The sequence below is a fragment of the Ailuropoda melanoleuca genome, chromosome 8, assembly GCF_002007445.2.
Source record: "Ailuropoda melanoleuca isolate Jingjing chromosome 8, ASM200744v2, whole genome shotgun sequence".
Lineage (NCBI taxonomy): Eukaryota > Metazoa > Chordata > Mammalia > Carnivora > Ursidae > Ailuropoda > Ailuropoda melanoleuca.
Genome location: NC_048225.1, coordinates 57,771,009 through 57,784,120, shown reverse-complemented (window position 1 = coordinate 57,784,120; position 13,112 = coordinate 57,771,009). Strand labels below are relative to the sequence as shown.

Below are 13,112 nucleotides of genomic sequence, written 5' to 3'. Positions count from 1 at the left end.
TTTTCCATAGTGGATGCACTATTTTACATTCCCACCAATTGTGTGCATGAGTCCAAATTTCCCTACATCCTTCCAACATGTGTTGTCTTTTTTTTTTTTTTTTTAATAAAAGCTATTTTGGAATGTGTGAGATGATATCTCATTGTGGTCTCAATCTGCGTTTCCCTAATGATGAGTGATGTTGAGCCATTGTATGTCTTGTTGACCATTTGTAATATCTTCTTTGGAGAACTCCCTATGCTACTCCATACCTCATCTTAAAAATCAGGCTATTAGTTTTTGTGCTATTAAGTTGTAGGAGTCCCTTATATATTATGGAGATTAACCCCTTATCAGATATATGGTCTGCAAGTATTTTCAAGGTCGCCTTTACACCTGATTGTTTCCTTTGCTATGCAGAAGCTTTTTAGTTCAGTGTAGTCCCAGGTGTTTACTTTTGTTTTTGTTACCTATGCTTTGGCGGTCATAACCATAGGATCCAGCGATCTCACTTTTGGGTATTTATCCAAAAGAATTGAAATCAGGATCTCAAAGAGATATTACCATGCCTGTGTTGCAGCACTATTTACAATAGCCAAGATGTGGAAACAGCCTAACGTCCATCAACCAACGAATGGATAGAGAAAATGTGGCATATACATAAAATGGAATACTGTTCATCCTTAAGAAGGAAATTCTGCACTATGTGACAGTGTGGAGGACCTTGAGGACATTACACTAAAGTGAAATAAGCCAGTCACAGAAAGACAAATACTGCATGATTCCACTTACATGAGTTACGGAAAACAGTCAAATTCATAGAATCAAAGAGTGGAATGGTGGTTGCCAGGGGCTTGGGAAAAGGGGAAATGACCAGTTATTAATCGACGGGCATAAAGTTGTAGTTTCGGAAGATGAATAAGCTGCAGAGATATGCTGCGACATTGTACCCAGAGTCAAGGATAATGTAGTGTGAACTTCAAAAATGTGTTAGAGAGTAGATCTCATGTTAAGTGTTTAGAATTTTTAAAAATGATTATGCAGAAGAATATTAGTTAAAATGAAATATATATATTAGCTATAGCTATGCATGTCACATTTGTTTCATACAATACACACTATTTACCAACTTTAAAGATGAACTAATTGGGGCGCCTGGGTGGCATGGCGGTTAAGCGTCTGCCTTCGGCTCAGGGCGTGATCCCGGCGTTATGGGATCGAGCCCCACATCAGGCTCTTCCACTATGAGCCTGCTTCTTCCTCTCCCACTCCCCCTGCTTGTGTTCCCTCTCTCGCTGGCTGTCTCTATCTCTGTCGCATAAATAAAAATAAAATCTTTAAAAATAAATAAATAAAGATGAACTAAATACAATTGCAATGTAAATTGCACTAAGTGATCTAGGTTTCAATAATAAAATTCAGTAAAGTGTATATTATAATATACATCATATATGTTCACATGTATGTATGTATATATTTATACGAACAATAGAAATGCATATATTAACAAACAATAAAGAAACAATGAAAGTGGGAATGCTACATAACAAAACATGAAACATATGCAATGATACATTCTGCCTAAATCCATAGTCTTATAAAATGTTAGTGGTACTTTTAACGACAGAAAAAGAGAGGAAGTTAAGAAATTAAGCATTCAATTTAAGACACAATAGAAGGATAAAATACTATATAAAATAACTTTAAATGAAGATATTAAAAGGACTGAAAGAAGGTGAATGGGAAAGATTGAAAAAATCCAATAACTAATCTTTAACAAGCTATCAAAATAGACCAACCTCTAAAAATCTAATGAAATGGAATATAAACTTAGGAATCATATGTAATACTAGATTAGAGGTATTTTTTAAATTACAGTAGCATGTTTTATAAGCAATCTGAAGTCTTGAATGAATCGGTATTTGAAGGAAAATTACAAAACGTAAATCCATGAAGACTTAACTGATAATTGAGGGAGAAATTAAAACTTAACGATTACACTCCCACCATCTCCAACATAGTATACTGTAAGATCTTTTTCCATGTTTTTCTCCCCACATTTCAAGAAACAGATCATGCTTTTTATATATCTTGTCATAAATAAAATTGGAAAGCTGTACAAAAGAGCACACGTAATCCCAATAAACAATACAGAAAAAAATGTATATCAGCAAACAATCCTGTAGACAAAACACACTAATGGAAACATATGTGTAAATACTAAAAGTTGTGAATACAATTAATAATATAAACAAAGAATAACCAACATTATTCTAGGATTAAAAGAATGACTCATTTTTCAGAAATGCGTCAATATAATTCATCATATTAATGAGTGGAATAATGAGAAAAATATGTAAGCAATAGTAGATTGCAGAAAGGGTAACTAATGAGACCAAAAATACAAAAAATATATAAAAATAAAACAAAATTTTTTGGGTATATTTTCTCAACGTGTTATATTGTACACTTTCTGGTAAAAATTTAAAAAATTTTTGCCATGCCATCACTTACCATTTTGTGGGGGCATCTTTAACCAATGGAGTGAAACTTGAAATAGAAACGACTATTTTACTTTCCCCTGTATCTGAAACTCAATACTAAATCCCGACAACTCTAGATTTTGATTTTTCTTTGCCTCTACCTCACCACTGTTGCTACCTTGTTTTGGGCCTTCATTATCATCCCTCAGTTCCCTTGGCGGTATCTTCCAAACTGATCTCATTGTTTATTGATCTTTTCTTTCATTTTCTCACACTGCAGCTAGAACGACCTTCCTAAAGACTCTATGTGATTATAAAACCCCCAGCCTTCAATGGCTCTTACTCTCTACAGGTAAAGTCCAAAAGCCTTAACATGTCCCTTAATAATACCACTACTGTATTTCTTATATCTTATTACCTAAGCATCCCCACCCCCAAACAATGTTATTTTGCTCTAGCCGTATGGAACTACATGCGATTCCCGAACCAACAGGCTGCTTTATGCCTCTGTATCTTTGTTCTGAGAACCTTTACTTGGACAATCTTGTCCATTTTTGTCTGTCTGGAAACTACATATCATTCTAATTGCTTATCAAAAATATGTATTAGACAGATATCATGGGCCAGATAGTGGTTCAGCTTTTGAGTTAGCTGCTCTGCGTAACCTCTTAAGGAATTCCTTTACTACCTGCCTTCCGGCTACCTGGTCCTCTCCCCTCCAATAGCGGTAAAACGGAGGTTTTATTATTTTTATGCTTCTCACGCATTTGTGTAGAATTACACCACAGCAACTAGATATCATTTTGTACTACTCCGTATGTAACTTACTATTCGAATCATAAGTTTCTTGAAAGTATGAATTGTTTAATATTAGAAAGAATGTGAATTTTGTGCAAGGCAGATCATGGCCTTAGAAAAAATCCCAACGTCTCTGAACGTCAACTTACTCATCGTAAATCTACCAAAATAACGAGACTATATTTTTATAAACTTGAGATATAATGTTTGCAAGATGATAGATACATTGCTTGGCATATAATAAGTACTCAATAAGGAAAATTTTACATTTATAATAACCAATAACTCTCAGAGCTTAACCTTCTGCAAATTGTACAGATTTCAAAAAATACTTATTGATTGGGTAAGTGAATGCAACCATATTACTATTATTTGCTAATGATGTGATTTGTGGATGAAGAAAACACAAAGATCTGAAAAGAAAAATTACTAAAAATTGAAAAAAATTGCCAAATATATAATACAAAACTGGCAATTTCAAAAACAGCAAATATTTTAATTCAACTCTCAAACTTAAACAATTTCTCTCAGTAATATTTTAATGAGCTATGTTAGGGAACAAAACTTCATATATGATTGATGAGTTTAAAAAAACTTTACAGAAAGTAGTCTCCATTGTGTAAGAAATCTAAATTCACTTTAAAATCATGTTGTCGTATTCCCCAGAATACTCAGAATTAAGTAAATTGAATTGGGAAGAAATGACACCTTTGATATTTGTTTGACCTTTCCACCTAGACACATACTTTTGTGCCTATTCAAGTTTATTTTATTTTATTTTGTTGGGGGGAAGAAGGAGAGGGAGAGAGAGAAACTTAAACAGGCTCCACCTCCAGCACGTAGCCCAACCTGGGGTTCCATCTCACAACCTTGAGTCATGACGCAGTGGAAATCAAGAGAAGATCATTTAACTGACTATGCCACCCAGGCACCCCTCAAGTTTATTATTTTTTTATTTATTTATTTTTTATTTTTTATTTTTTTTAAAGATTTAATTTATTTATTTGACAGAGATAGAGACAGCCAGCGAGAGAGGGAACACAAGCAGGGGGAGTGGGAGAGGGAAGAAGCAGGCTCATAGCGAAGAGCCTGATGGGGCTCGATCCCACAATGCCGGGATCACGCCCTGAGCCGAAGGCAGAGGCTTAACCGCTGTGCCACCCAGGCGCCCCTCAAGTTTATTTTTAAAAGTGGAAAACGGGGGTGGGAGTGGGGACGCCTGAGTGGCTTAGTAGGTTAAGTGTCTGCGTTGGGTTCAGGTCATAATCCTGGAATCCCAGGATCAAGCCGCCTGGGGCTCCCTGTTCCCTGCTTTTCCTTCTCCCTCTGCCCCCCTCCCCCTGCTCCTGCTCTCTCTCTCAGATAAGTAAGTAAGTAAGTAAATAAGTAAATAAATAAACAAAATCTTTTTAAAAAGTGGGAAATGGGACAGGAATAAAGTAGGCTTCCCAAATATTAAAACATGAAGGAAAGGGGCACCTGGGTGGCTCAGCCCTTAAGTGTCTGCTTTCGGCTCAGGTCATGATCCCAGCGTCCTGGGATGGAGCCAGCATCGGGCTCCCTGCTCAGCAGGGAGCCTGCTTCTTCCTCTCCCACTCCCCCTGCTTGTGTTCCCTCTCTCCTTGGCTGTGTCTCTCTTTGTCAAATAAATAAATAAAATCTTAAAAAAAAAAATCTTAGAAAGCTGTACTGCTTGAAATAGAAGCTATGTCTGCGACACCAGATTTCTAGCACAGGGCAGTTTGGAAGAATGTATAAGCCACGTAAAGTAGTATTTCGAATTAAACATCTTATCAAATAGAATTTATAGCATGCTGGCACTTTTTTTCTTGGTCAAAACGCTGGCATAATATTGCTGTTAAACATTCACACATTTGCATAGAAAAAAGTATTTGGAAGGAATAATAAATTATATTAGTCGTCTCTGGTTAGTGAGAATTAGGAAGCCTTATTTTTCTAATTATCTGTATCTTCTACTTTGCTATAAAACATATATGTTATGTTTTTAGTAAAATGAGGGAGAGAGGAGAGAAAGAGATGCAGGCGGGTGAAAATAATGTCAGAGTCCCACGGAGGTGTGGAACCTCCCAGGGGCGGAATCTGAGCCCAGGTGCCCCCTGCTGGCTCCCCACAGAAGTGCTTTTCCAATGCTCCGCTCTGCTCATCTCAAGGGATAAGCATTTCCTTTTCCTGGGGGAGCCATTCCTTTCCAGATGTGGCTATGGGCTACGGGCCTGGCCGTGGAAGGCCCACGCCGTCACTACCTACCGAGGAGGCTGACTTGGGCTGGAGAGACTCAACCCACTTGGTGCACACCTGGAGCACGTGGAACTTCCACTCTCCGTACCCCACCTTACCAGAAGCCTGTGCTAACCAGAACACTTACTCCGTGGCCAAAGGATCATATGAGATCATCAGTTTAAAACGAATGACAGAATATATGGAGACTATGGGTGTAAACTGACCAACATGTCCTCTCTTGCTCTCTTTGTGTTTACTTTCAAGAAATAGATATTTATTCTCATATTCTAGATCTCCATTGGAGCCATGTATGATTTTTATATATAGAAATGCCTATGCATTTGTTAGTTATTTAAAATATTTTATATATATTTAATACATATTAATGTAATGTTTATTACTTAAAATATATTATATGTAATATATATAATTTTTAGGATAGATAGATAGTTTTTAGTGTTTTCTTCACTGCTGTAATTTTGTATGTGTAGTCCGCCTACTGAAAAGTCCAGTACTGATTTTAGGCATAATAAAAGACATTCATCAGGTTTTCTGTCAGGATTAAATGAGCCAGTCTATATCAAATAACCTATCATGGTCCCAGACACTTGGTGAAAGCTCACAACATACCAGTTATTCTTCTGTCCCTCACCAACCCTGGCAATGAGAGACAGCATGGACAGTGGGGATAGACTTTGGGTCTGAATCAGGAAAATTCTGCTCAAGTTCTGACTCTATAACAATTTCTCTGTGCATGACAGCAAGCCTCTTCCCTCTTAGAGCCTCCATTTCTTCACTACAGAAGTTTGGGTGTGACACAAGATGGCCAAAGTCTCTCGTAGTTTAAGAACTTTGATTAGTGTCTTAGGAATCAATGTGTCCTCGCAGCCCTCAGAGCCTCCAGAGCTCAATGGTTATCCCATCTTCTATTCAAATTCTTTCCTGGCAGATGAAAAATTGACAAGTCATCACAGTAGTTCTTGTTTCATAAGCACTTAGCATGTGATATTAAGAGTCATAGTCAACTGGATCGACAGGCATTTGTACTGGAATTTTACAAATGAGGAATTAGGCACTTGAACCAATTAAATATTTTTTTTAAGATTTTTTAAATTTATTGGGGCGCCTGGGTGGCACAGCGGTTAAGCGTCTGCCTTCGGCTCAGGGGCGTGATCCCAGCGTTCTGGGATCGAGCCCCGCATCAGGCTCCTCTGCTGGATGCCTGCTTCTTCCTCTCCCACTCCCCCTGCTTGTGTTCCCTCTCTCGCTGGCTGTCTCAGTCTCTGTCAAATAAATAAATAAAATTAAAAAATATATATTTTTTAAATTTATTTATTCGACAGAGATAGAGACAGCCAGCAAGAGAGGGAACACAAGCAGGGGGATTGGGAGAGGAAGAAGCAGGCTCATAGCGGAGGAGCCTGATGTGGGGCTCGATCCCAGATCGCCGGGATCACGCCCTGACGGAAGGCAGGCGCTTAATCGCTGAGCCACCCAGGTGCCCCAATATTTTTTTTTTTTTTAAAGAACACTCAGACAGGGAAGAAGGTAGTTTTGAATCTAGATCTAGATGTTGGATGACAAACTGTCCCAGTACGCAGGACTGCGGGGTTTTCCCCATGCAGGATTTTCTGTGCTAAAACCAGTATAGTTCCAGGCACACCAAGATGATCACTCTATTTGCTGACTATAGATCATTAGGTTTTTAGCGGTTATGCTATTTTGCTTCTTGAAATCTATGTGGGTTGTAGGATAGCTAGTACAAGGAGCTCTGCTTTGGGAATCAGTGAGAGTCAGAGGATCTGGGATAGAACCAGCTGTTTGTTGGCTTACTGAATGGGTTCCTTCTGTGCTTCAGTTCCTCTTCTCTAAAATAAAGAGCAACACAGTTCTGTCTCTTAATTTCTTTGAAAGCTCTAAGGGGGAGTGATTCCAGGGCACAGTGGGACCATCCCCTCAAGCGTTTTTTGAGTTATCTACTGCCCCAGCCACCTCTGAGCCCCAGGACTAACGGGGCCCTGGGGACTCTTAAGAGGCAGGTTTATAGAGAAAGCCTGGAAGGTTGTATGCAGAGTCCTTGGTGTTTCTTCCCTGGTAAATACTTCTCGATCCTCCCTTCCAGCAGAGCTGCCCTGGGGAGGTAAGTTGGGACTTCAGCTCTTCCCACACAGAGGTCTGTAGGAACCTCATTACAAGCTTCAAAATCGTAAGGCAGTTAGGGTACAGATATTTGAAGAAGGAGAGGCTGTCTATGATCTAAATTTAGAGATTTTTTTCCTGCATTCCTCTTCCCCAAACCCATACTCCCCATCTATAGCCCTTGATGTCTGAAATCCTACTATGCTGGCCTCCTTCTTACAGATTTACTCTATAGTTCCTAGGATGTATAGACTTACCAGGCAGCTTCTAAAGCTTTTTTTCAGTACAAATGCTTCAGTGTAATTAATTCATACTCCAATATTCTCATTGGGTGGTGGATAAAGGCTGACACAAAAGATGAGAGCCTTTGGATGGGAACCCAAAAGTGGGAAGACAATGTTGAAAGCGGACCAGAGGATGTCACCCCCTAAGTAACCCTTTTCATCGCCACTCTCTTGGTTGCCATTTATTCAGTACATAATTCAGCACCAGGTCCTCAATATGAATTTTAAGTGTTTTATTCTTTTTTCCCCCTATACTATAGGTTTCAAAATAAGGCATGAAGATATAAACTAAATACACAGCTGGTATATGACAAAGCTGAGATAAAAACTCTGTTATTAGATGTTAGGTGAGTTATTTAACTTATCAAATTCATTTTACACTTAAGAACATGTAGCTTTTAATACCTTCTTCTTCAGATAGTTTATCTATTTTATTAATACTTATTAAAACTAGAACTGGTAATCTCTGAGTCCTAACCCAGTGCTCTACACCCAGTGACTTGGCTAAGCATTGAGAATAAGATGAAGAGTAAAAGAGACAATTATGTGAACTTACAATTTATTGGAGGAGAAAAATACCAGTCAAATATCCAAAGAGATACACAATAATTCACTATGATTCTGAAGTGTGATGAGTCATGAAGAAAAATATGTATGAGATTGTGTAACAGTGACATACAGCCATGAGGAGAGAAGTAATGAGTGATTCAAATAATTGAAAGATGACAACTTCCCAGGTGGTACTGATGCTGCTTCGTAGTAAAAATGTATAAATTCTTATTTCAAAAGGTAAGGGAAGCCATTGGAAGATTTTCAGTTGGAGTATAACACCATTTTATTTATATATATAATAAACAAATAATTTGACTGCTTTGTGGAGAATGGAGAGGGGCATGAAACTCAGCTGGGTAATCATCAAAGAAGGCTCTTCAGACATCCTCGTTGGAGATGTTGAGGGGTGGGTGGAGAGGAGAAGCCCATATTAAGTATATTTGGGAAAGATGGTAATAGATTAATTAGATCTCGGAGTGGGAGAGGGAGAGAGATGCCTCCTAGGTGGTTCTGGTTTGAGCTCATGGATAGATCGTGATGGGCTTCCATGAGATGATAAATATTGGAGAGGATCAAATATGGTGGTTAACAAGAAGTTCAACTTTGCAGGTTATGTTTGAGATACAGATGAGCTATTACAACTGATGATCTAATAGGTTGCTTGTGTCTATAGCTAGAAGAAATCTGAGCTAGAGACATAAATTTGGAATCGTTGATGTACTAAGAAGAGATAAAGAAGAACACTGTAAGTAGAAAATAATTTTGAAAATATTAGTTATGAAAGAGAACAGAGAAATGAGTGGTTACTAGAAGACTATGCGGGGACAATAAAGAGGGTTGCTTGTTTGTTTGTTTCTTATGATAGATCATGAAAATGTTCCTCAATAAAGAAGAAGTTGGTGTGAGGTGGGACATACCTGAAGCTAATGGGAGTGATCTAAACCCCTGATTCTCAAACTTGGCTGCCTATCAGAATCACCTGGGAAATTAAAAAAAAAAAAAAAACTGATTCTTGAGTCCCACTGATAGATTCTGATTTAATTGATAGGAGTGAGGCCCAGACAAAGGAGTTTTTTAAACCTCTTCAAATGAATCTTACATACAGTTTCCGAATCCTTAATCTAAACAGAGAAAAAAAAATGTGAACATGCAGGAGTGGAAAACCTAAAAGGAAAACCTAAAGCAATCAGATATGGAGGAGCAAGAGATTCTGGGCCCTTGGTGAATAAGTGAGGGACTCAAGCAACAAAGGGAGGATGGGGATCTGGAATGATGGTTGAATCCAGGCAAGAGAGGAGACAGCTCAGAGTCTAGATGGAGATGTCTTCACTTGCACAGGAATGGATGCATCAGTAAGCAGAGAGGAAGGAAGGACATACTGTACCTCATTTCTTGAAGAAGGTGGTAGCTAAGAACTGGCAGGGAGAAAGTGCAAAATCACTTTCCATGACTGGAGAAATATTTGAATCTTTCTGTAAAGAGCACGGAGACAGGAAGAACAGGGGATGGTTTCCCCCTCCTCCCCCACAAAAAGACTCAAAGGATATCTGTGGGGAAGGATTTGGAGCCCAAGATACATCTGTGGCTATGGACAGACTGCAGAAAGTCTGAAATGTAACCAACAACCCTAACATGCTCCTTCCTGACCCTTTCATGATCTAACCATCATAGAATCTAAGTATTGTTGCACCTTCCATCCTGAGGGCAGTGACCACTCCTGATCGTCCACTGTCTAATTTCACTTCGTTCTGGTTCTATTTCCCCCAAAAGCAACTCAGGGACCCTCATGGGAAGTTTTGGGACTAACATCTCGAGCACTACCAGCTTCACACTAACAGGCTTCCCAGAGATGGAGGGCCTGCAGCCCTGGTTAGCTGCCCTCCTTTTGCTGCTTTATGCCATCTCCATCCTGGGCAACATTCTAATTCTCTTCGTCATAAAGGAGGAGCAAAGCTTGCACCAGCCAATGTACTACTTCCTGTCTCTGTTGTCTGTCAATGACCTGGGGGTGTCCTTTTCTACGTTGCCCACTGTACTGGCTGCCTTGTGCTTTCATGCCCCAGAGACTGCCTTTGATGCCTGCTTGACCCAGATGTTCTTTATCCACTTTTTCTCCTGGACAGAATCTGGGATCCTGCTGGCCATGAGTTTTGATCGCTATGTGGCCATTTGTAACCCCTTGCGTTATTCTTCAGTGCTCACTGATATCCGTGTAGCTCACATGGGCATATCCATCACCATCCGTAGCTTCTGCATGGTCTTCCCATTGCCTTTCCTTCTGAAGAGGCTGCCTTTCTGTAAAGCCAATGTATTAACCCATTCCTACTGTTTGCACCCAGACCTGATCCGCCTGCCCTGTGGAGATACCACCATCAACAGCATGTATGGCCTGTTCATTGTTATCTCTGCCTTTGGTGTAGACTCAGTGCTCATTCTCCTCTCCTATGTGCTTATACTCCGCTCTGTATTGGCCATTGCCTCCCAGGAGGAGAGGCTTACGACGCTCAACACATGTGTGTCACACATGTGTGCTGTGCTCATCTTCTATGTACCCATGGTTAGTGTATCCATGGTTCATCGGTTTGGGAAGTATGCCCCTGAGTATGTGCACAAGTTCATGTCCCTGGTATATTTTTTTGTGCCTCCAATGCTCAACCCAATTATCTATTCCATTAAGACTAAAGAAATTCGTAAGAGGCTATACAAAATGTTTTTGAAGCCTAAGCTCTGATCAGGGAGAGATCTTTTGGAAAGCCAGGTACCCTAGGAGTTTGTTATTATTGCTGATTCTTGGATATACTTGGCCCTGGAGGGTTTTAAACTCCTTCTGTAAATGGACTTCTGATTGGGTACCTGCTGTTAGTTTTATGATACAGCCTGTCTATAACCATGAATTCAATACAACAGGCTGCCTTACATTGTCATTATCTATGTCACAGGTTGTCATAGATGAGTTGTCTCAGAGCTAACAAAGGAGAGGGTCTTCAATTAGACTCTTTTATTTGTCCCAATAAACTAGTTACATCTGTGCTTTCAAGTAAATCTCAAAACAGACAAAAACTTACTTAAACCACGCTATAACTGGAGATTATGTAACTTGTGGTCAAAGGTAGCACCGAATACATTTAAAAGGAATAGTACTTTTGAGTATCTTTAAACTTGAAAAAATTAAAATATACAATAACTTTGACCAACTTTTCACTTTTTTTTAAAATTTTTATTTTGTTATATTAGTCACCATACAGTTGTTGATGCAGTGTTCCATGATTCATTATTTGCATATAACACCCAGTGCACCATGCAATATGTGCCCTCTTTAATACCCCTCACCAGCCTATCCCAACCCCCCACCCCTCCCCTCTGAGGCCCTCAGTTTGTTTCCCAGAGTCCATAGTCTGTAATGGTTCACTCCCCCTTCTGTTTACCCCCTCTTCATTCTTCCCTTCCTTCTCCTATTTCTTATGTTCCATAAATGAGTGAAACCATATGCTAATTTTCTTTCTCTGCTTGACTTATTTCACGTAGCATAATCTCCTCCAGTCCCATCCATGTTGCTGCAAATGTTAGGTAATCGTTCTCTCTGTTGGCTGAGTAATATTCCATTGTATATATGGACCACAGCTTCTTAATCCAGTCATCTGTTGAAGGGCATCTTAGCTCCTTCCACAATTTAGCTATTGTGGACAATGCTGCTATGAACATTGGGGTGCATATGGTCCTTCTTTTCACTACGTTTGTATCTTTGGGGTAAACACCCAGTAGTGCAATGGCTGGGTCATAGGGTAGCTCAATTTTTAACTTTTTAAGGGACCTCCACACTGTTTTCCAGAGTGGCTGTACCAACTTGCATTCCCACCAACAATGTAAGAGGGATCCCCTTTCTCCCCATCCTCTCCAACATTTGTTGTTTCCTGCCTTGCCAATTTTTGCCATTCTAACTGGCGTAAGGTGGTATCTCAAGGTGGTTTTGATTTGAATTTCCCTGATGGCTAATTATTTTGAACATTTTTTCGTGTGTCTGTTAGCCATTTGTATGTCTTCATTGGAAAAGGGTCTGTTTATATCTTCTGCCCATTTTTTGATTTGATTATTTGTTTCTTGTGTATTGAGTTTGAGAAGTTCTTTGTAGATATTGGATACCAGTCCTTTATCTGTGGTGTCCTTTGCAAATATATTCTCCCATTCCGTGGGCTGTCTCTTAGTTTTTTTGACTGTTTCCTTGGCTGTGCAGAAGCTCTTGATCTTGACGAAGTCCCACAAGTTCATTTTTTCTTTTGTTTCTCTTGCCTTTGGAGATGTGTCATGAAAAAATTTGCTGTGGCCGATGTCATAGAAGNTTTGAAGCCTATGTTCTCCTCTAGAATTTTGATGGATTCCTGTCTCACATTGAGGTCTTTCATCCATTTGGAGTTTATTTTTGTGTATGGTGTGAGAGAGTGGTCAAGTTTCATTCTTTTGCATGTAGCTGTCCAATTTTCCCAGCACCATTTATTGAAGAGACTGTCTTTTTCCACCGGATGTTTTTTCCTTNCGTTGCCATAAAAACCGAGGGTCCATTTCTGGGTTCTCTTTTCTGTTCCATTGGTCGATGTGTCTGTTTTTGTGCCAGTACCATGCTGTCTTTGTGATCACAGCT

The 13,112-nt window shown here is 39.4% G+C and overlaps 1 protein-coding gene across 1 annotated transcript; it reads left to right on the top strand.

The window, feature by feature from the left end:
- The first annotated feature begins 10,262 nt into the window (after positions 1–10,262).
- Positions 10,263–11,207, top strand: LOC100470966 (olfactory receptor 51I2). Its single transcript, XM_002926077.1, has one exon. It carries the CDS (start codon positions 10,263–10,265, stop codon positions 11,205–11,207), a length of 945 nt encoding a protein of 314 aa, XP_002926123.1.
- The last annotated feature ends 1,905 nt before the right edge of the window (positions 11,208–13,112 follow it).